Consider the following 20,822-nt stretch of genomic DNA (forward strand, 5'->3'; position numbering starts at 1 on the left):
CATTGTTTTCCCAGGATATTGTTTAAAACATGAATTGAGGGAAAAACGGTGATTTCTTAAATAATTTATTAATTATATTTTTCATTTGTTTGGTGGATTGAATCGTGGCTGCCGAAGAATGGAACATATTTGTACAAATAGGAGCCTGTTTAGTACACCACCTTCCACCTATAGCACCTACTGAAGGGGAACACACTGAGTATAGTTTTTGGTTAGTAACTAAAGGTGCAAAAAACATGAATTCAGGAAAAAGTACTCACCGTCATAAAAGTCTGTCTTCATTAAGATAAGAAGAGAACCCAGCTACATATTAAAAGTATTATTTACAAACTCTAAGCATCATCTTTGGTACTTGATGCCTTTCCTGAGGGATGAAGTAAACCTACAGATATGGTTTTCAGTTAGTTGACCTTTTCCAAAACATTTCTGAAGCACCGTCGTGTTATGACTCTTTTCAGTAACGCACTGAAACTACTTGCTACTCTTGTCCAGGTTAAAAACTGTTACTCATTATGTTTCATTCAACTGTTTTCTTAATGTTTTGTGCGTTCAAATGTGTGTTTGAGATGCATCAATGCAATAATAGTTAAGATCATGCTTTGATTTATACCTTTTTTTGATATATATAATAATATATATTTTGTTTTTCTGCTGCAGACTGTATATGTCTTTGCTTTGAACACTTGTTGACAGTATTAACACTCGGTAACAAAACATTCAAACAGCACCTCATGCTGAGGTTCACCAGGGGGGGTTCTGGGTCGCCCTCAGTCTGGCGTGAGCCCCCCTGGTCTTGGCCTCTCCCGGGGGGGAACAGCAGTTTCCTGAGGATGGGAGCGTAGAAGGGACTGAAGACGCTTCTGTTGAAGTGGACGATTCGCCCAAAGGCCGCCCCCCGCTCTGTGAGCTCTGCGCTCCCCAGCCCGGGGGGGTGCAGGCCGCTCTGGACTTGCTTTGCCGGGACCGCCCTGCAGCAACGCCCCGAGGAAGCCTTGTACCCTCTCTCCTGTTTGACCGAGGGAGGGGGAGAGAGCAGGAAGGAAGGTTGTCTCTCTGCAGCAGCACACAGTCCTAAAAACACATGTGGACATGTGATAACTAAAGGACATTATAACGCATGTTCTTTCCTACGGATTAAAATATACTACCATCAACATCCCGCACTATTCTGTGAATATTTCTCCAAATATTTTAGTAATTATACTCTGGTTTCAGCTCCCCTTGCTGCTTTCTTTTGTCATATTTAAGCGCAAACTAAATCATTTTATTTATTTTTTGTAAAAAAGTTAGCATCCATCGATGGATGAAAGACTTATCTGAAAAATGTCTTGCAAGGCATGTTGCTCTTGTTGTGTAATATCGATGCATCCCCAAACTAACAGATACAAGAAACCCTGCCCTAAATTAGAATTAATATAACCAATATCCAACTATCTAAGTACTTGAAAACTTAAATGTGAATTTGTATAATTTTCCATGATGTGTCCCGCTGTTGTGCTCAGCCTGACCTGTGAGAGTGTGGACAGGGTGGCTCAGAGATGTGTCCTCTCAGCAGATCCTGCTCCCCTGAGGCAGCCCCCCCCCCCCCCCCCCCGCCCCCCTGGCCGCTCACAGCTCCGGTCACCAGCTGCAGCACCGCATTGTATTGCGGCTGGGAGTGCGAGCAGGCCTTGATATGACACGCTGCTGTTCCACATTTATCCACTAATCATGACGAGGCTTCTCTTGAACAGAAAGAATGAGGTTAGCTGAATCTGTTCTGACAAGCTACTTTCCTCCTGTCACCTCCATTGGTTTCCTTCTCATACGATACCTGTTCCCCGTGACAGCCAGTACATGCATAACCAAACCCTCCTCTTACCTGCTGTGACTGCCCTCAGCGCCCTGACGGACTGCCTGAATTTACCCACAAACCCCTGGGCTGGTCAAGGTCAGCACCGACGCCTCCAGGGCCGACGGCTGCAGCCGCTGGGCCGGAGCATCGAGGCCGAGGCGGTCCATCAGCACCGTCTGTGTGGGGTGGGGGGGAGAGGGTTAATCACAGTTTAAATATGAGCCTATACAAAGAAACTAACACATCTTGATGACATCATTGTGGATCCCATGGAAAATGTTTCACTGGATATTCTACAAGAAGGTTGCCAAGATGGGGTACTTTCGCATTTGGAAGGGGGCACGTGTAAATTGGAAATTGAAAGAAAAAACAAATTTATAAAATAAGAAAAGATTAAAAATCCATTGGATAAAACTTTAAAATAATGGATGAAACACTCAAATAGCTAAACGAAGTCTTACACCCCAAAGTCCTAAATATCTTGTTCCATTATATTTAACAGAAGGCGCATACGTATCTGTACAGTCGTTACCTCCTAAACTCAGCAAACCATCAAAACAATATAGATTTATAATTTAAAATCATAAGTACAACAGATAAGAGGAAAAATATATATATTTTATTCGGGGGTGAACCGTATTAGTGATAAATGTTTAAGAAAATAGAAAAAACGTTGTATACAGTATATAGATGAAATTGCTAGTTAATAGCAATAGTATAGTGAACATGTTTGAAACATTAGGCTGCACTAGTTCACTCCATGTGGGAGCAATACGAAGGCAAACGTGACCACCTCAAAATTCAGTTCAATTATAGGAAGACTTTATTGTAGGCTGAAAATATCCACCTTTAAATAATGGATAGTGTTAAGTAACATGGAGAAAAGAACACATTTGAAACATGATGCTGATGAAGGAGTGCTTGAGTTTATCTGACAGGGCTGTGTCAGAACAGCAGGCTGCGCTCTAATGTGTCACATGCTGCAACACGAGGAGGAGGAGGAGGGGGAATATATAATATACAAGGTAACTGTATTTGATTACAAGGACATTAAAAAAATAAGTAATCAGATCACCGTCACATTTTTCAAAAATAGGGATTACTAGCAGGATTGGCGGTGGTGGCTTGGGAACTGGAAGGTCACCAGTTACCCAAAGTGCTACCGAGGTGTCCCTGAGCAAGGCACTGTTCCCTACACTGCAAACAACTCCCCTCTGTGGAACTATTAAGGGTATATACATTAATTAACTTACATTTTTTACACAACTTTTTGAACTAAAGATCAATATACAGTATAGTAGATATACTGAATTAATTGTCTTTATGGTTTATATTTAGGCTATACATATAAACTACTTTAATTCTTCTTTATTTTAAATACATTTATTTATTTAATGCAGAAGGTCGACACCTGATTTTTTAAACAAAAATACAGTCTATGCTTTTAATGAATGTATTAAGCTTAAACAGCATTTGTAAAGTATTACTGTTACTACACTTCTTCTTTTCTAAGGTAAAATTGTTGCATACATTTATTTTCTCCTGTGTTTATTTGCATTACGTTTGATATCAAAGGATCCAAACGCAACGGATAGTAGGGGGGGCGGCTGTCAGCCCAGTCACACTGAGCCTCTTCGGATGCCGCCGCCTGAAGCCAAGCGGTGGTGTCGTCCAGAACATCTGCAGGGAAACAGTAAAATACACCGTGACGATTGGAAGGCCATGTTTACACATGATTTAGATCTGCTGCAATGGCACTAAATCAGATCGCTCAATCAGAAAGAGGATAAATGGCATGATGGAGAGTGGGGTCAAAATCAGTTTAATTGAAAATGTGAAATATCCAATGACCATGAGTTTCACAGTCACAGTCACTTCATCATCTATCACGGAGATTTAAACACTCTTCCTCACCAGGCCGCTGGTCCAGGATCTGCTAGAAATGTCCCTTCTCGTACTGCTCTGTATCCTGCAGGAGGTTCAGCCTCAGGAGCACGATGATGAGGTTCAACATGTCCACCTTCATCAGGCCCAGGAAGATCTGCCTGAGGGAGGGGCAGGGAATCACTTTTAATATCAATAAAACAACTTTATTTACACATATAGCACCTTTCAAAACAAAGTGCTTTCCTATAAAAACGGAACACATTTACACGGAAAATGAAATGGACTAAAAACAAGCAACTAAACACATAAAGAACGGAGAGTAATGCAAACTAAAAGCAACGAAACATAAACAGAATGACATAAAAGCAATTCAAGTGATATAAAGTCCAGACAGAGTTCTTAAATAAAATGTTCTTTGTGATTCTTTGCCAAAAAATTCCAAATGCAAGCAAGCAAGCTTTATTTATTCAGTACTATCTTTAAGAGAGGAGCTGCAAGAAGAGAACAAAAAGGTAATACAAATTCAATAACAAATAAAAAGTAAGTAAATTGTTTTTTAGATGTTTCTTTTTGGTTTATCCGTGATATGAATGAAAACAGTTGGCTACAAACCCTGGAGGTGTTTAAAAATAGGTCAAATTACTGGGTTTATTCATCAATAACAGGTTTTGTCAGATAAGGCGTTGATAACCCGCCCCTCACCTCACGATCTCTCGCGGTCCCGGAGGTCCCTCAGTGCTCTGACCTCGGGGCGCCGTTCAGGAGCACATACAGTCTCCATGGTGTTGATGATGTAACCCGTCAGTCTGCGCAGAGCTCCGTGATCCACTTCCTCCCGGATCAGCTCCATGTCCAGCACCTCCTCCAGCTGGGACATCAGACTGACGTGCCGGGGCAGCAGCACGGACTGCAGCGTCTAAAAGAAAATATGAGACAACTTTTAGTGGAGGTTACATCCAGAAAATGTACGATAAATACAAAAAACCATCCCTAGTTTAGCTCAACTGATAGATAAACAGGTTGACAGGTTATTATTAGCCGTTTGAATTTAAAAAACAGATACTTAAGTTGGTGTACATGTTGGCTGATTGGTGACAGGAGAACATTCCAGTACAGTAACGCGGAAGACACTGACAAGTTTTTCTCTGCAAAATGTAATCTCAGTAGCTTCATTACAATTCTTAAATAACTAAATGTTAGGGGTTCTCATCAAATGCTGGTAAATGGGGAAAACATCTTACGAGGATCTTTTAAACTCTCAACTTCAAGCATCATCTTCAACAACCAAGCGTCTGGTGGACTTACTAACTAAGCTAAATTATTCAATAGTTTGAATAATTTGAACATGTTGGGACACTTGTAAGCTTTTGGAATTAAATGAAATTATTCATATCCATAATTTAACCCCCTTAACACAACTGTGCTTTTTATGGATGAAGCCCATAAGATTTAATAAGATACTCGTTTGTTAAAGGTCACCTATTAAGTAAAAATCTACTTTTTCATGTCGTTTATACATAAATATGTCCCCTCTTTTCGATTTGAAAAGTTTCATGAAAAAAGATTCTCTCACTTGTTGTCCTGATCCATTTATATAAAAGCCTGTCTGAAAATGAGCTGATTTTGGCCACTTTGTGATGTCATAACGGTTTTTTGGCTTCTAACCAAACACTTTGCAGTGGCCAGCAGCAGCTCATTAGCATTTAAAGCTACAGACAGAGAATCAGCACTTTTGAAACAGGGCTGAAACAGAGGGGCTTATGGAATGCTACAATGATCTGTTTGGTATTTGGAGCCAAACACTTCAGAGACATGTTTTGTATAAATCTGAGACCTATAATATATTGTTGAAAAAGAGTATAATTGGGGAACTTTAACTTTAGAAAGAGCCAGTCTCTTCGTATGGAAGTAGTATTACATATCCCGCTTCAATCTCATTAGTATGCATAAAAAAGTGACAGGTCACACCTTCTAAGTCCCGCCCCCTAATTATGTTAATGACCCCCCTTTGATATGCTAATGAGCCCTTTGTTCGAGGTGTTATCGCGTACAGGTGTGACATCCTCCCCGGTACCCCCCACCCCCCTCAGCCCACCCCCCCTCCCCCTCACATACAGGTGCTACATCCTCTCAGGTAGCCCCCCACCCCGCTCAGCCCCCACCCCTCTCAACCCCCTCCTCCTCCCCCCTCCTGTCCGGTCGGCATGTTCGTTACAGTTTAAATCTTCCGGGGCAGAATTAGAAAAGTGCCGGTTAAAGGTCTTCTATGTTATTTAATGAGCTTTGAAACAAACTGATATGATTCGATATTAAACCAACTAGTTATAGTAGATTAATTAACTATTCAAAACGTGTACAGTAATTTACAATAACACGGGAATAATAAACGGACTGCTCTCCCCCCTCCTGACAACACGCCAGTATCATGCAGCTCGCGGGTCCAATAATGAGTGACTCGACAGTAAAACTAAAACAAACTTTAACTAGTTTAGGTAGTTTGAGAGGTAATTAAAATAGCTACGTGTGTTATCTACGAGTGTGTTTTGTTCCGCTCACCGCATGCAGAGATGCATGTCGAATAGTCCGCAGCACCGGGGTCTCCCTCCGTCAGCAACAGCGGGTATCCCCCGTCAGATTAGACGTTACTAGCGTTTATGTCCATGCATAATCAGCCCCTATAGGACATCTTTTGTCTGTCACACACTATTCTTGTATGTCACATAAGAGGTGCAACTGATGCGGTATTGCGCTAAAGGGGATATCCTTCTGGCCGGAGAGATTTCCATACACACACACACACACACACACACACACACACACACACACACACACACACACACACACCCATACCCGTATTCCCCTCCTACCCCGCCTTTTAAAAAAAATAAGAGTTGGGTTAATAACTAAGGAGGCTCTCTTGAAGTGTACGGATGGTGAACTAATGTTTAATTACTATACTAACTATAAGGGCCTCTCTTTGTTGAAAGGAGGGGTAATCTGGTAATAAATGCAACAAAGTCTCTCTGAAGAGGTTGGCAATAAATTAAAGATCTTAATGACCCCATGGCGTTTGGTTTTTTTCTTTATGTTTAATTACATCAAATCCACTAATAAAATAATCCCTATATGAAGTTATATGTGTCATCTTTCCTGAAACTGAAGTGCTGTCCGTTTTACAAACAAGTTATCTTTCTGCTTCTTCACCCCTGAATTGTCCTCCCCCGTCCCTATTACTTCAGCCATCACATCAAGTCAGATCTGTGAAATTAAACACCTCTTCTCAAAGCGTGACTTCCCTATTGGGGGAGTGGGGCAGTAGGGCCTAACCCGATTTGGCCAAATATACTAACATGCAGAACATATGGTATGTTTTGAAAAAAGACTAACCATCTATCCAGTTCAAGCTGTCTTTAAGATGTGACATTGCGCTCTGACTTTTTCCCGTAAAATCGTGACAAACTATTACTTATTAAATTTGACCTCATACTGCTTGGTTGAAAATGATAGATGAGCATTTTACCAACAGATCAACGCGCAATCAACCCATACAGGACATCTCTTTCTACACATTATGTGTTATCACTATAATATCATGTCATTATTTAATGTTGTTTTGTTTGTGTGTGTGTGTGTACAACGAAGTCTCTTTGAGAGGAAAATTATAATTTAAAGATCTTATTACCCCCTTATTGTTTAACTACTTCACACAACTATTAAAGAATCCCTATATGAAGTTACATGAGGCTACATTTACTGGTGTGCTTCCCTAGATGATGTAAATAGTCTAAGTGTCATGTTAGGGGGGCATTACGGACCTCAGGAGTCCGCCCTTGGAGGCTTGGAGAGCGGATAAAGAGAGGTGTAGAACTAACAAAAAATAATTAAGTATTTGCAATGCATAAACATAGAAGTTATCACTGTCATATTATGATCACTTAATGTAAGTAAGTTTAAGTAAAACTAACACAAGTCAATATTATTCACCTAGGCATTAGTGGGCTTGAGGGTCTCAAGGAGCGTGGACAAAGTGACTTGTCTCTGTATTTGAGGATTCTCAGTGCAGGCACTAACAGGAAGCTGCTGTGCATTAGTGGAGAGTCCTCTGAAGGCAGCTGTTATTTCATTCACACACTCATCTGTTACCTGCTGACTCCTCATAGTAAGTCTAGCCAAGTCAGCTGTTAAGTTGTCCATACCATCGCTTGATAACTGGTAACTTTTGATTGACAGTCCAGCCATGGCAGCTGCCAACTCGTCCATATAATTCTTAAGAACGTGGTGACAATACTACAAAAAAAAGTGTATATATTAGGTCAGTTAACCTTGAAGAGCTAAACAGTTCAAGTGGTAAGTAACTAAGTATTTGCAATGAATAAACATAGAAATGATCACTGTCATATTATATAATCACTTAATATGGAGATAAGTAAAACTGACACAGACAGTTTAAACTGCTTGTTAAAATGCTATTGCTTAGTGTGTTTTCTCAGCACACTAACATAAATAAGGATGTATAATATAAAAAACTAGAAAACGATATAGTATTTTCAAGTCTTACGGTAAAATTAAGAATAAGTCACATTAAAGTGTGTCATGATTTTCCGTAAAAAAGTCAAGTATAGTTTGTCAAAAGAATATGAAAAAAATCATTTTGTAGAGTAGTATGTTGAAAATCTCAGTGTTTAACTGAACACACCTACATGTGATAACGCCTCGAACAAAGGGGTAATTAGCATACAAAGGGGGGTCACTAGCATCAGAGGGGGAAAGGTGCTACGGGAATGAACTTTGAGGAGGGGGAACTTGTAAGAATTTCCAGCTTTTGAAGATAATTATATGGTACCCGTCCTTACAGCTAAACAAATCCTATGCCAGGTATTCTACAGACCACAAGAAGCACAAGAAGCCCCAGAAAGTATTACATTCAGAGCTAATAATGGTGAAACCGAAGAAGAAGCAAAGCAGATTATAATCGCTGCGGGTGAAAGGATAGAGAATTTGCAAGTGATGTTAATGCACTTATCTGATATAAAAAAATGCATTCATTTACTTCCAAGAGACCCCTAAACATCTACTTGGGCAATGTGAATTGAACGATAAACCGATCACTGTAAATGAAACGCGGAGAGAAGCAGCAGTGCAAATCGTTAAGTCTATTACCTTGAATGCACTACGACATTAACTTGGTCAAATGTAATATGTCTTTCTGAAAATGTGGCGAATGGTGTGTTTTTCAATTAAGCAACCATAACAAATTAAAATGTGTTTTATTCTTGCTTTCATATATAGTAATAGTATTAATTCCTTTGACTAGACTGTACTAAAATAAGACGTTTCACTGTTAAATAAAAAAATGGAAGTAGAAAATCGAGATAATGATGAGGTTCGTTATGTATCCAGTAACTATGAACAGCAGTTGAAAATGTTATTTAACCCTTTAACTCTAATAGACAAATCTAAAATAGCCTCTAGCTTATCTATAAGTTTGTGATTTTAACACTTATTCACTGACACAAGGCAGATTTTGGCTTTTTTCTCATGCCAAGATACTTTTAGACACACTTTGAGGTATGCAAAACCTTAAAACTAGAAAATGAAGTACATTGTCTGATTAGATTTTTTCTTAAAGACTGTTTCTCTAAAAGGCAAGTTTTGTGATTTTTAACACTTATTTACTTTTTTCTCTCTTTTCTTGTGTTACCAAGATACTTTTAGATACACTTTTGATGTATGCAACACTTAACAAAAGGGTATAATATGAAGTACTTTGTAAGGAATGGGGGTTTCTTTAATACCCCGTTTTTTTATTTTAAAAAACACTTGTACAGTTAAATAATGTAGGTTTTCTCTGATATTTTAGTTATTTTCAGCTACCAAGATACTTTTTTGATACACTTTAATGTAGGAACATTTGGCAACTGGTAGAATGTCAATTATTTTGTAATAAAATGTATTTTCTTAAAGACTGTGACTCTAAAAGGGGAATTTTTTTTTTTTTTTTCTCCCGTTGTCTTTCACTTACTTTTTTGGATACAGTTTTATGTATGACAACTCTACAACTGGTAGAAAGTTAAGTACTTTTTCTGAACAGATTTTCTTTAAGACTGTGACTCTTAAAGGTAAGACAATCCAGTTTTATGGAAGTAACTTAAATTATTATTTTTTTTGTTTTTTCTCCTACAAAGATACTTATAGTTACACTTTAATGGATGCAAAACTTTATAACTTGGTAAAATATTCATTATTTTGTAATGAATTGAGTTTTCTTTTTTGTTTTTGTTTTTCAACATACTATTGTACACAATGACTTTTCCATATATATATATATATATTTTTTTTTTTCAGACAAACTATACTTTTGACTTTTTCCGTAAAATCGTGACAAACTATTACTTATTCTTACATTTGACCTCTTGCTGCTTGGTTGGAAATGATAGATGAAAAAGCTACAAAGCTTAAAGAACTTTTCTAAAAACTCTCAATTCTACAGATGACTCCCCCCACTCAACGCAATAAGTCCACCCCCCCCCACTCAGCAAATCATCTAAAACGAAGGACCCCACTAAGACGCCCGTTGAAAACTAGCCAGGGATCTGAGAAAAACCAAGTCTCCCCCCGCGAGATGCAGCCAGGAACAAACTCCTGGACTACTATCGTCCCCAGCATTGTGGACACCCAAATCTTGCAATACTACAGCTGCTGATGTTACTCCTGGGGCCAAGACGTCTCTGTTTTTGAACATAGTGAAATCGGAGTTGGTTGATATTCTGGAGAGGGTGCTGCATCGGTACAGAGAAGAAATCTGCAATGGATCCCGAGTCAGTCACCCCAGCCAGAGGCAACACGATTGTGTGAATGACATTCCAGAATATTTCTTCAGAAACAATTACAACGCGTTAATGAAAAAGACTTTGGCTCGCCGACTTCATTACTGCGATTGACCAGAGTCTTAATGATATAAACATTTACATAGCTGAATGAAGGATCCAAGGCGCTTCGGAGGCTTTTCTGCACAATCTCAAAAACTGCAGACGCCTCAAGGAGAGACTTGAAAAGATCCACGCCGAGCTGGATGGAGAGGAAGAAGACTAATAACCAGCGGTTGATTTGAAGCCGGGGATTTTTTCGATACTTTGACTTTTCTTTAAAGTAAAATAAAAATGGGTAACTACTATGGAAAACAATCTGTATTTATCTATCAGAATGCAGTCAATACCTGTTTAATAAGTGTGTTGTTGATGACGATTGAAAACAGAATGAGTAGTGATCCCCGTGTAAACAGAACGGCTGAAGTTTGTAAACTAGAAGACATTTTGGATATCGTTCATTATGGCAGTACTATTCCGGGTCATTGGGAAACGATTGTAAACGAAACATTTAAAGTGGTACTGGAATCTTCATTTTCCGAAACATTCTGTAACATTACCGAAGAAATGAAACAAACACCAAAAGTGTATCATGTGCTCGCATTGTATGCTCTGTTTGTAGATGTAATGCATCTTTGTGTCAAAAACAGCATACACATGAATACTTTGGCCGAAGTGCAAAAACTCCATTATAATATTTCCCTTCATCTGGGGGATTCTATGCTGGAAAAGATCCTGGGGATGTTGCAATCAGTATAATTGTATTATTGATTCCTATGGGGTGAAAATAATAAATTGTAAATATGAAATTCTGCAAATAAAAAAAGTGTTTTTTACATTTAAAAAAAACTTGTCTTCAAATCATAGTATATTATTTCCTACATATCATTTTAAAAAAGAGTCACAGTGTAGAATGTCCAAACATTTAATTTAAAAGTACTAGTATAGTATGTTAAAAGTATCTTGAAAAAAGTCCAAGTATAGTATGTAGTTAAGAAATATATTATATAGTTTTGTCTGCAATGTCAGTATAGGATCTCTAATAAAAAAAATAAAAAAATTAGAGAAAGTCATAGTATAGTTTGACAAAAAGATCCTGAAAAAGTCATGACACTGTGTGTTGAAATGGTTTTGAATAAACACATCAGTATTTTAAAAAGTAAAATTGTATCAAGTGCATCAGACAACTCAAATTACTCCATTTGAACCATATTATAAATAAGTAAAGAATGGTCATAGTATATAGCAGGGGTGTTTAATAGTTTTCTGTGTGTCGGTGTTTCAGTGTTTCAGTGTTTCAGTGTTTCAGTGTTTCTGTGTTTCAGTGTTTCAGTGTTTTGTGTTTTTGTGTGTCAGTATTTCAGTGTTTCAGTGTTTTGTGTGTCAGTGTGTCAGTGTTTCAGTGTTTCAGTGTTTCAGTGTTTCTGTGTTTCAGTGTTTCAGTGTTTTCAGTATTTCAGTGTTTTGTGTTTCAGTGTTTCAGTGTTTCAGTGTTTTGTGTTTCTGTGTTTTGTGTTTCAGTGTTTTTTGTGTTTCAGTGTTTCAGTGTTTCAGTGTTTTTGTGTTTTCTGTGTTTCTGTGTTTTTGTGTGTCAGTGTTTTCAGTGTGTCAGTGTTTCAGTGTTGCAGTGTTTCAGTGTTTTCAGTGTTTCGTGTTTCAGTGTTTCAGTGTTTTTGTGTTTCAGTGTTTCAGTGTTTTGTGTGTCAGAGTGTCAGTGTTTACAGCCTTTCTTTGCTCTGATCAATCCCCAGGGATCCTCCCCTGGAAGGAATATAGCAGGATGAGAGAAAAACATTTAAAAAAAACGTATCTTAGAAGTGGCTATAACATTTGATGCAAATCTAAAAGATAGTCAGATTCCTAAAAAGTTACAAACGGATGCTGGAAAAGAATTATTTAACAAGATTTTTGAAGCCTTGCTGAAGAAACAAATAATTCTTTTCCAGCATCCGTTTGTAGATGTTTAGGGGTCTCTTGGAAGTAAATGAATGCATTTTTTTATATCAGATAAGTGCATTAACATCACTTGCAAATTCTCTATCCTTTCACCCGCAACGATTATAATCTGCTTTGCTTCTTCTTCGGTTTCACCATTATTAGCTCTGAATGTAATACTTTCTGGGGCTTCTTGTGCTTCTTGTGGTCTGTAGAATACCTGGCATAGGATTTGTTTAGCTGTAAGGACGGGTACCATATAATTATCTTCAAAAGCTGGAAATTCTTACAAGTTCCCCCTCCTCAAAGTTCATTCCCGTAGCACCTTTCCCCCTCTGATGCTAGTGACCCCCCTTTGTATGCTAATTACCCCTTTGTTCGAGGCGTTATCACATGTAGGTGTGTTCAGTTAAACACTGAGATTTTCAACATACTACTCTACAAAATGATTTTTTCATATTCTTTTGACAAACTATACTTGACTTTTTTACGGAAAATCATGACACACTTTAATGTGACTTATTCTTAATTTTACCGTAAGACTTGAAAATACTATATCGTTTTCTAGTTTTTTATATTATACATCCTTATTTATGTTAGTGTGCTGAGAAAACACACTAAGCAATAGCATTTTAACAAGCAGTTTAAACTGTCTGTGTCAGTTTTACTTATCTCCATATTAAGTGATTATATAATATGACAGTGATCATTTCTATGTTTATTCATTGCAAATACTTAGTTACTTACCACTTGAACTGTTTAGCTCTTCAAGGTTAACTGACCTAATATATACACTTTTTTTTGTAGTATTGTCACCACGTTCTTAAGAATTATATGGACGAGTTGGCAGCTGCCATGGCTGGACTGTCAATCAAAAGTTACCAGTTATCAAGCGATGGTATGGACAACTTAACAGCTGACTTGGCTAGACTTACTATGAGGAGTCAGCAGGTAACAGATGAGTGTGTGAATGAAATAACAGCTGCCTTCAGAGGACTCTCCACTAATGCACAGCAGCTTCCTGTTAGTGCCTGCACTGAGAATCCTCAAATACAGAGACAAGTCACTTTGTCCACGCTCCCTGAGACCCTCAAGCCCACTAATGCCTAGGTGAATAATATTGACTTGTGTTAGTTTTACTTAAACTTACTTACATTAAGTGATCATAATATGACAGTGATAACTTCTATGTTTATGCATTGCAAATACTTAATTATTTTTTGTTAGTTCTACACCTCTCTTTATCCGCTCTCCAAGCCTCCAAGGGCGGACTCCTGAGGTCCGTAATGCCCCCCTAACATGACACTTAGACTATTTACATCATCTAGGGAAGCACACCAGTAAATGTAGCCTCATGTAACTTCATATAGGGATTCTTTAATAGTTGTGTGAAGTAGTTAAACAATAAGGGGGTAATAAGATCTTTAAATTATAATTTTCCTCTCAAAGAGACTTCGTTGTACACACACACACACAAACAAAACAACATTAAATAATGACATGATATTATAGTGATAACACATAATGTGTAGAAAGAGATGTCCTGTATGGGTTGATTGCGCGTTGATCTGTTGGTAAAATGCTCATCTATCATTTTCAACCAAGCAGTATGAGGTCAAATTTAATAAGTAATAGTTTGTCACGATTTTACGGGAAAAAGTCAGAGCGCAATGTCACATCTTAAAGACAGCTTGAACTGGATAGATGGTTAGTCTTTTTTCAAAACATACCATATGTTCTGCATGTTAGTATATTTGGCCAAATCGGGTTAGGCCCTACTGCCCCACTCCCCCAATAGGGAAGTCACGCTTTGAGAAGAGGTGTTTAATTTCACAGATCTGACTTGATGTGATGGCTGAAGTAATAGGGACGGGGGAGGACAATTCAGGGGTGAAGAAGCAGAAAGATAACTTGTTTGTAAAACGGACAGCACTTCAGTTTCAGGAAAGATGACACATATAACTTCATATAGGGATTATTTTATTAGTGGATTTGATGTAATTAAACATAAAGAAAAAAACCAAACGCCATGGGGTCATTAAGATCTTTAATTTATTGCCAACCTCTTCAGAGAGACTTTGTTGCATTTATTACCAGATTACCCCTCCTTTCAACAAAGAGAGGCCCTTATAGTTAGTATAGTAATTAAACATTAGTTCACCATCCGTACACTTCAAGAGAGCCTCCTTAGTTATTAACCCAACTCTTATTTTTTTTTAAAAGGCGGGGTAGGAGGGGAATACGGGTATGGGTGTGTGTGTGTGTGTGTGTGTGTGTGTGTGTGTGTGTGTGTGTGTGTGTGTGTATGGAAATCTCTCCGGCCAGAAGGATATCCCCTTTAGCGCAATACCGCATCAGTTGCACCTCTTATGTGACATACAAGAATAGTGTGTGACAGACAAAAGATGTCCTATAGGGGCTGATTATGCATGGACATAAACGCTAGTAACGTCTAATCTGACGGGGGATACCCGCTGTTGCTGACGGAGGGAGACCCCGGTGCTGCGGACTATTCGACATGCATCTCTGCATGCGGTGAGCGGAACAAAACACACTCGTAGATAACACACGTAGCTATTTTTAATTACCTCTCAAACTACCTAAACTAGTTAAAGTTTGTTTTAGTTTTACTGTCGAGTCACTCATTATTGGACCCGCGAGCTGCATGATACTGGCGTGTTGTCAGGAGGGGGGAGAGCAGTCCGTTTATTATTCCCGTGTTATTGTAAATTACTGTACACGTTTTGAATAGTTAATTAATCTACTATAACTAGTTGGTTTAATATCGAATCATATCAGTTTGTTTCAAAGCTCATTAAATAACATAGAAGACCTTTAACCGGCACTTTTCTAATTCTGCCCCGGAAGATTTAAACTGTAACGAACATGCCGACCGGACAGGAGGGGGGAGGAGGAGGGGGTTGAGAGGGGTGGGGGCTGAGCGGGGTGGGGGGCTACCTGAGAGGATGTAGCACCTTTATGTGAGGGGGAGGGGGGGTGGGCTGAGGGGGGTGGGGGGTACCGGGGAGGATGTCACACCTGTACGCGATAACACCTCGAACAAAGGGCTCATTAGCATATCAAAGGGGGGTCATTAACATAATTAGGGGGCGGGACTTAGAAGGTGTGACCTGTCACTTTTTTATGCATACTAATGAGATTGAAGCGGGATATGTAATACTACTTATGGACTGTTCTAGAAGTTACATTTTTTAAGTATTGCTTTAATCGATTACTAGATAATAATTACATATTTATATATGAAATGTAGATCTTCTGTTCTTTGATACTGTATATCGTTTAAGTTGTTTCACCTCTAGACCTACTTATTATGAACTGAACATGTATTTTATGTTTATTTTCCTGTGAATAGCAGAGCTATAATGAGCTTGTGAGATTTCCAATGTGGTTATGTGTATTAGCCCATAATGTATATTGTACTAATAGTGGGTTCAGAGGTCTCAGTAGACACTTACAGTCTTGACCTTACAGTCTGGCTGTAGTTTGGAGGATCATTGACCAGCTGCTCCCGTAGAATGTGCCAAAACACCCGCTGTACCATATCCGTCACTCTGGCCTCCAGGCTACAGATAGAAATATGTTTTTTAAAAACATCTCAAAAGAGACTCAACATTTAATACATTTTGTACAAAAGAGTGCTTTTCTCGCCTGTCTGTAGGAAGGCTGGGTTAGAAGCAGAAGTCTCTGTTCAGCACTAGCTCATGCGCGAGATTCAGGTTGGAAACACAATTTTCCAGCTCCGTCAGGCTGGATGATGAGGCGGTGGGCGGGCTCCCTGACACCACACACAGACACACCCTCAGATAATTAACTGCCACTGTGATAATCATTCAATTACTAATGGTCCCTGAACGTGCCTGAAAACAATAACGGCTACAATAAAGCTTTATACCTGTGGGGGAGTCAAGCTTTTCTGGACAGGGAAGGTCGCCGGGGGAATCCTCCGCTGCATCCTCTCTTTGATTTGGCCATTCAGCAAAAGTCTAGACATTTAAATGAACAGAATCAGGTTGATACGTACGAGGAATTTGACTTGATGTCATGGTGCATCCAGTAAATAATAAACAAAACACAGCTTGATGAAATTTGTAACAATGTCTACAATACAAACAGTATGAGCTGCAATAATAAGTAGCTTAGTCAATGTAATATAGTTTATTTATCATTTCAGTTTTTTGTTTAGTTTCAAGTTTTCTTTGTCATATACAGGGAGCAAACTCATCAGGTATGAAAAAGGTGACAAGGATCCGAGCCCCCCGAATATCGGCTTTAAAATTAGGAATAACAGATGATTTTAGCAGTCAGAACAACTAAAGCAGCAGTGTTAATAATAACAGAAACGCCAAAGAGTCACATCTAATAGAAATATATAAAAGCATTTATTTTAATTGTGTAGCAGTCAGTTAACTAAGTTGTGTAGCAGTCAGTTAACTAAGTTCATAAACTCAACAAGTACTATACTTACAATTTCCCTGGCTAAATGTTTCACATGGTTTTACACCTTGCTAAATAACCAACATGTATGATATATATTTTCAGACCTGGATACATTTTCTTTGACATTAGTCATTATACCTGACAAATGTACTTTGACAAGCAACACATTTACCACTTTACCATGTGCTTCTCTCACACACAGCTAAATAGAATTGATGGGTGCTTCCCTATGGTGCTTCCTGATTTATGGTTACATGACAACAAATGTGCACATTTTCCTAGATAGGCCTACAGGGGGTGGCTCGCTCATCTTACCCCACTCTCCCCAGTAGGAATTTAGTTTAGACTGTTTTCTATGGGGTTTCTAATGGCTTGCATGTTTTACCTCTGCGACATTCTTTTCAAGGCATAGGCTACCCTATTTCAATACTTTTATGAAGAACTTTGCTATGATTATTTTGGCTGCACATTGAAACCTGTAAACTTTACTGAAGTGACGTTTTGATAATGGATTACATTTACAGAGACAGTGTTTAGATAATAACGTACCTGTTGTTGGTATTCTCGTTAATTAATTAAAACTTAAAAATAAGAAAGACATAAATGTACTGACTGAAACGTCATAAACTGTAGTGAACTGTTTATCTCAATAAAGTGTAAAAGTCTCGTGCGTGCAGTCATTACATAACGGTCACATTTGAATCTGGGCTAAACCATTCTCCTCCGGATAAAGGAGGGGTTTAAAAGTACAAGCCTTTGAAAACGTTTTACCAAATCTCTATGTGCGATTGTACCATAATATTAAATATAGCTATTAATGCTTTAAATTACCAGCCTTCATTCATTTTTGTGTAAAATAAAGACAAATTTCGTTTTGCTCCATTCTCAAATCAAAACAAATGGGCCTGTCTATACACCGTATGTTTCTGCAGCAGCGTGTCACCCATGGTGTCACCTCACCAATTAACTTACCTGTTCCTCGTTTTTTATAGAAATAAAAAAGCAGAAAACGGTCGGTGTGTTTGTATAAATAGAACATTGTCTAGTAAGAGAATAATGTTTGTGACGGCTCTTATTTACAGACTATGGTGAACAGCTGGAAATGTCCCGTTTTCTTTGCTTCGAGAACTGCACTGAAATATTGATTACATCTGCGACTAAAGTGTGTTCAATGTTTACACTACTCCAGGTTCTATGTATGTATGTATGTATGGTGTGCATATATTTTTTATTTTACTTCCTTTATCTAAACCTTGCCTCTTAAAAATAATTTTAAAATACTTGTAAAACATATCCCGTTTTATGTTTCTTTAGTTTTTGTACTTGTTTTTTTGTCAATATTTACCACAAATAATAGGCTCCAAATAAGGTAAGAACATCTCATAAATCACATGACCATACATTAAAAGTTTTAAAGCAGCAATTATTAATTTCTCAAACAGTTTTTCTCTTTTTAATATAACTTCAAAATGATTATCTGTGTTTCAGATTATTGTTTTTTGACAAATTAGGCACTTGTAAAGCATTTGAGAATGCACTGAGGCAGAGATTTAAATTTTTTTTTTTACAAAGACATCAAAAAAGTCGCGAGACAGATGTGCATTGCAAATAATTTATAATTGCAAAATGTTGTGTAACAAACTGTTTTGATAAATACAAGCATTTGACAAAGCCTCACCTATAAAAGTTGACCTTCCTTCACAGCCACAAAACACAAATAGATTTGAACATATTGGGGAAAAAAACAACTCCCAGGCCATGATATTTATACATTTGCATATTTCAAAAATATTGAACATAATTACATTTCTGTTTTAAAATAACAAGGATAACTTAAAAAATGACAGTTTTACACTTAGTTCAAGCTTCTATGTACAAATACATGCGTTTGCTTTTCTGCACAATCACTGCCCTCACTTCAGGTGGAGTGTCTCAAACATTAAAGCAGACAAAAAGGAAAATAAGTGCCAAAAGTTGGGCTTTGTGAAGAGAGCAGCACACCACAATTGTTCCTCAGATAACTTAGTGTCCTCCTATGAAACTGAGACAAGAAATCAATGTCTTATTTTAGTAAATCATCTTGAAAAGCGGTGAAAAATAATTTGTAAGCAGTTTAAAACTACAGGGGAAAAACTGGCCAGTTTCTCATGAAAGGGAAATCGATGTCACAAAAGACACTGCGTAAACGGTTTCTCTGCATTCAAGCTTTGTATTCTAGAGCAGTGAGGTTCTTATTGTGAAAAAAGGAAAAGGAGCATCTGCTGAATAAAAATGAGAACATTTTAATGAATGCAATCTTCTGTTCCCTGCCACACATACAAAGAGAAATGGTTCTCTTTCATTCATACACTAACCAAACTGTACAAAAACATCTCTAATAATATAATATTAATTAATTCAGAATTCACTCATGTTTGTATTAATGCCCTAATTCAGCAACGACTGTGCTGCAGTATGACCCCAACAGACCCCACTGAGCAGGTAGTGCACTTTGGCAGGCTCGTTCTTCTCAAAAGAGTTCTCTTGCATTCAACTTTTTCTTTCTCTGGCCAAATCCATGACTGTTTACACCTGCTATAATCTAAAGAGTCTGAATCTAGATGTGTTATCTGGATGATGACATTTAATAGACTACCTCTAAATCCACACCCTGTATTAATCACAAACATGTCACGGTAAGACAAAATGGCATGTCTTAGGTCTTTGTAACTTTCTGATTGGCAGCTTGGTTGGGTGATTTTATCAACTTGCTGCGTGTTGTTTTGCATTCAATAATGTACTTTAACTGGGGCGCACTATGGGGTTGGAGGTCTAAACTGCAACTCGAATCTGCAGTGTCCTTTCATGCATGTTGTCCTACACGCTAATTGCATTATAAAAGCTTTAAATGCACAAACATTAAGCATTTCACCTGGCTGAGATCTGAACACCATGTAAGCAGGGCCACACCCAGATCAGAGGGGTATACTACGAAGCCAAGTTAGAGGGTTAGCGAGGTATGTTGAGCCTAAAGCCAGAGTTTACTGTACTACGAAGGTGGCTCTCTTAACCTGGCTAGATTGCCATGGTAACTTATGCTGCAGACATAACCTGCTCCTTTCAAGGTTATGTTCAGATTAAAATAAGCCAACACCACTGTTCTCTAACTAGTTCCTGTAAATAGCAGGCCTTTATAGTCAATCAGTGAGCAGAATTTATTCTCATGCTTTTTGCTTCAAAGTTTAAGAGCTGCAGTTGTGGCACACAAGAGGCACAGATTTCATCGAGTGGTAAATCAAATATAATAGTCATGAAATGACACGATATGGCTCTGTTGAACTCGCTTCGCAGTATACCGCCCAGGTCTGGTGGATTATATGGCAGCCTGAATGCGATATGTTCTGCATGCTTGTACTCTTACACCTTTGCATGCTTTGTTCCTTATCAAGATCAGATATCCAGATACACTCATTCAATGTGAGAATCAACATTTGTCATAAAGCACAGATCTCACTGTGGCTCCAGATTGTATTCCTTGTGACTGAATGCATGTAAACGCAGGATTTTAGTGCTTGAGGGGCTTCAGTAGTGATGAGGTCATAGTGCAGCAGTCAGTCCGTGTTGTCGGTGCTATGAGGAAATCATTTACCTGTTTTACGCTCTTCTCTCACACAAAAAAAGATTAATCAAGATCAATGCACGTGCTAAGAGTCTTTGAGCATGTTGATGCGTGCGAAGATCTTGAGTGCAGGTCCCAGTTTAATGTTCATGGCGCTCATGAGGTGGTCCTCCTTCAACAGGAGCATGGCCTGTCCGTCAATCTCCTGAGATCGAAACTCGTCTGCGATCTCCTGACAGCCTGC

At 38.4% G+C, this 20,822-nt stretch overlaps 2 protein-coding genes across 4 annotated transcripts in view; both read right to left on the reverse strand.

The window, feature by feature from the left end:
* Window positions 1–63: 63 nt before the first annotated feature.
* On the reverse strand, window positions 64–19,509 carry LOC117489670 (T-complex protein 11 X-linked protein 2-like). Its single transcript, XM_034139136.1, is given in 10 exon segments — window positions 64–922; window positions 924–1,127; window positions 1,915–2,010; window positions 3,396–3,514; window positions 3,749–3,879; window positions 4,429–4,637; window positions 16,013–16,106; window positions 16,192–16,318; window positions 16,436–16,526; window positions 19,450–19,509. Coding segments are annotated over 10 exon segments (1,449 nt in total). The 3' UTR covers window positions 64–604.
* Window positions 18,579–20,822, reverse strand: part of phc2b (polyhomeotic homolog 2b (Drosophila)) — a 39,292-nt gene continuing 37,048 nt past the window's right edge. For all 3 annotated transcript variants that reach the window (XM_034139364.1, XM_034139362.1, XM_034139363.1), the window contains one exon: window positions 18,579–20,818. In XM_034139364.1, the coding sequence (XP_033995255.1) occupies window positions 20,664–20,818 (155 nt within the window). In that variant the 3' untranslated portion in view covers window positions 18,579–20,663. The remainder of the gene's footprint in view (window positions 20,819–20,822) is intronic.

Source organism: Trematomus bernacchii, unplaced genomic scaffold (genome assembly GCF_902827165.1).
Source record: "Trematomus bernacchii unplaced genomic scaffold, fTreBer1.1, whole genome shotgun sequence".
Classification (NCBI taxonomy): Eukaryota; Metazoa; Chordata; class Actinopteri; order Perciformes; family Nototheniidae; genus Trematomus; species Trematomus bernacchii.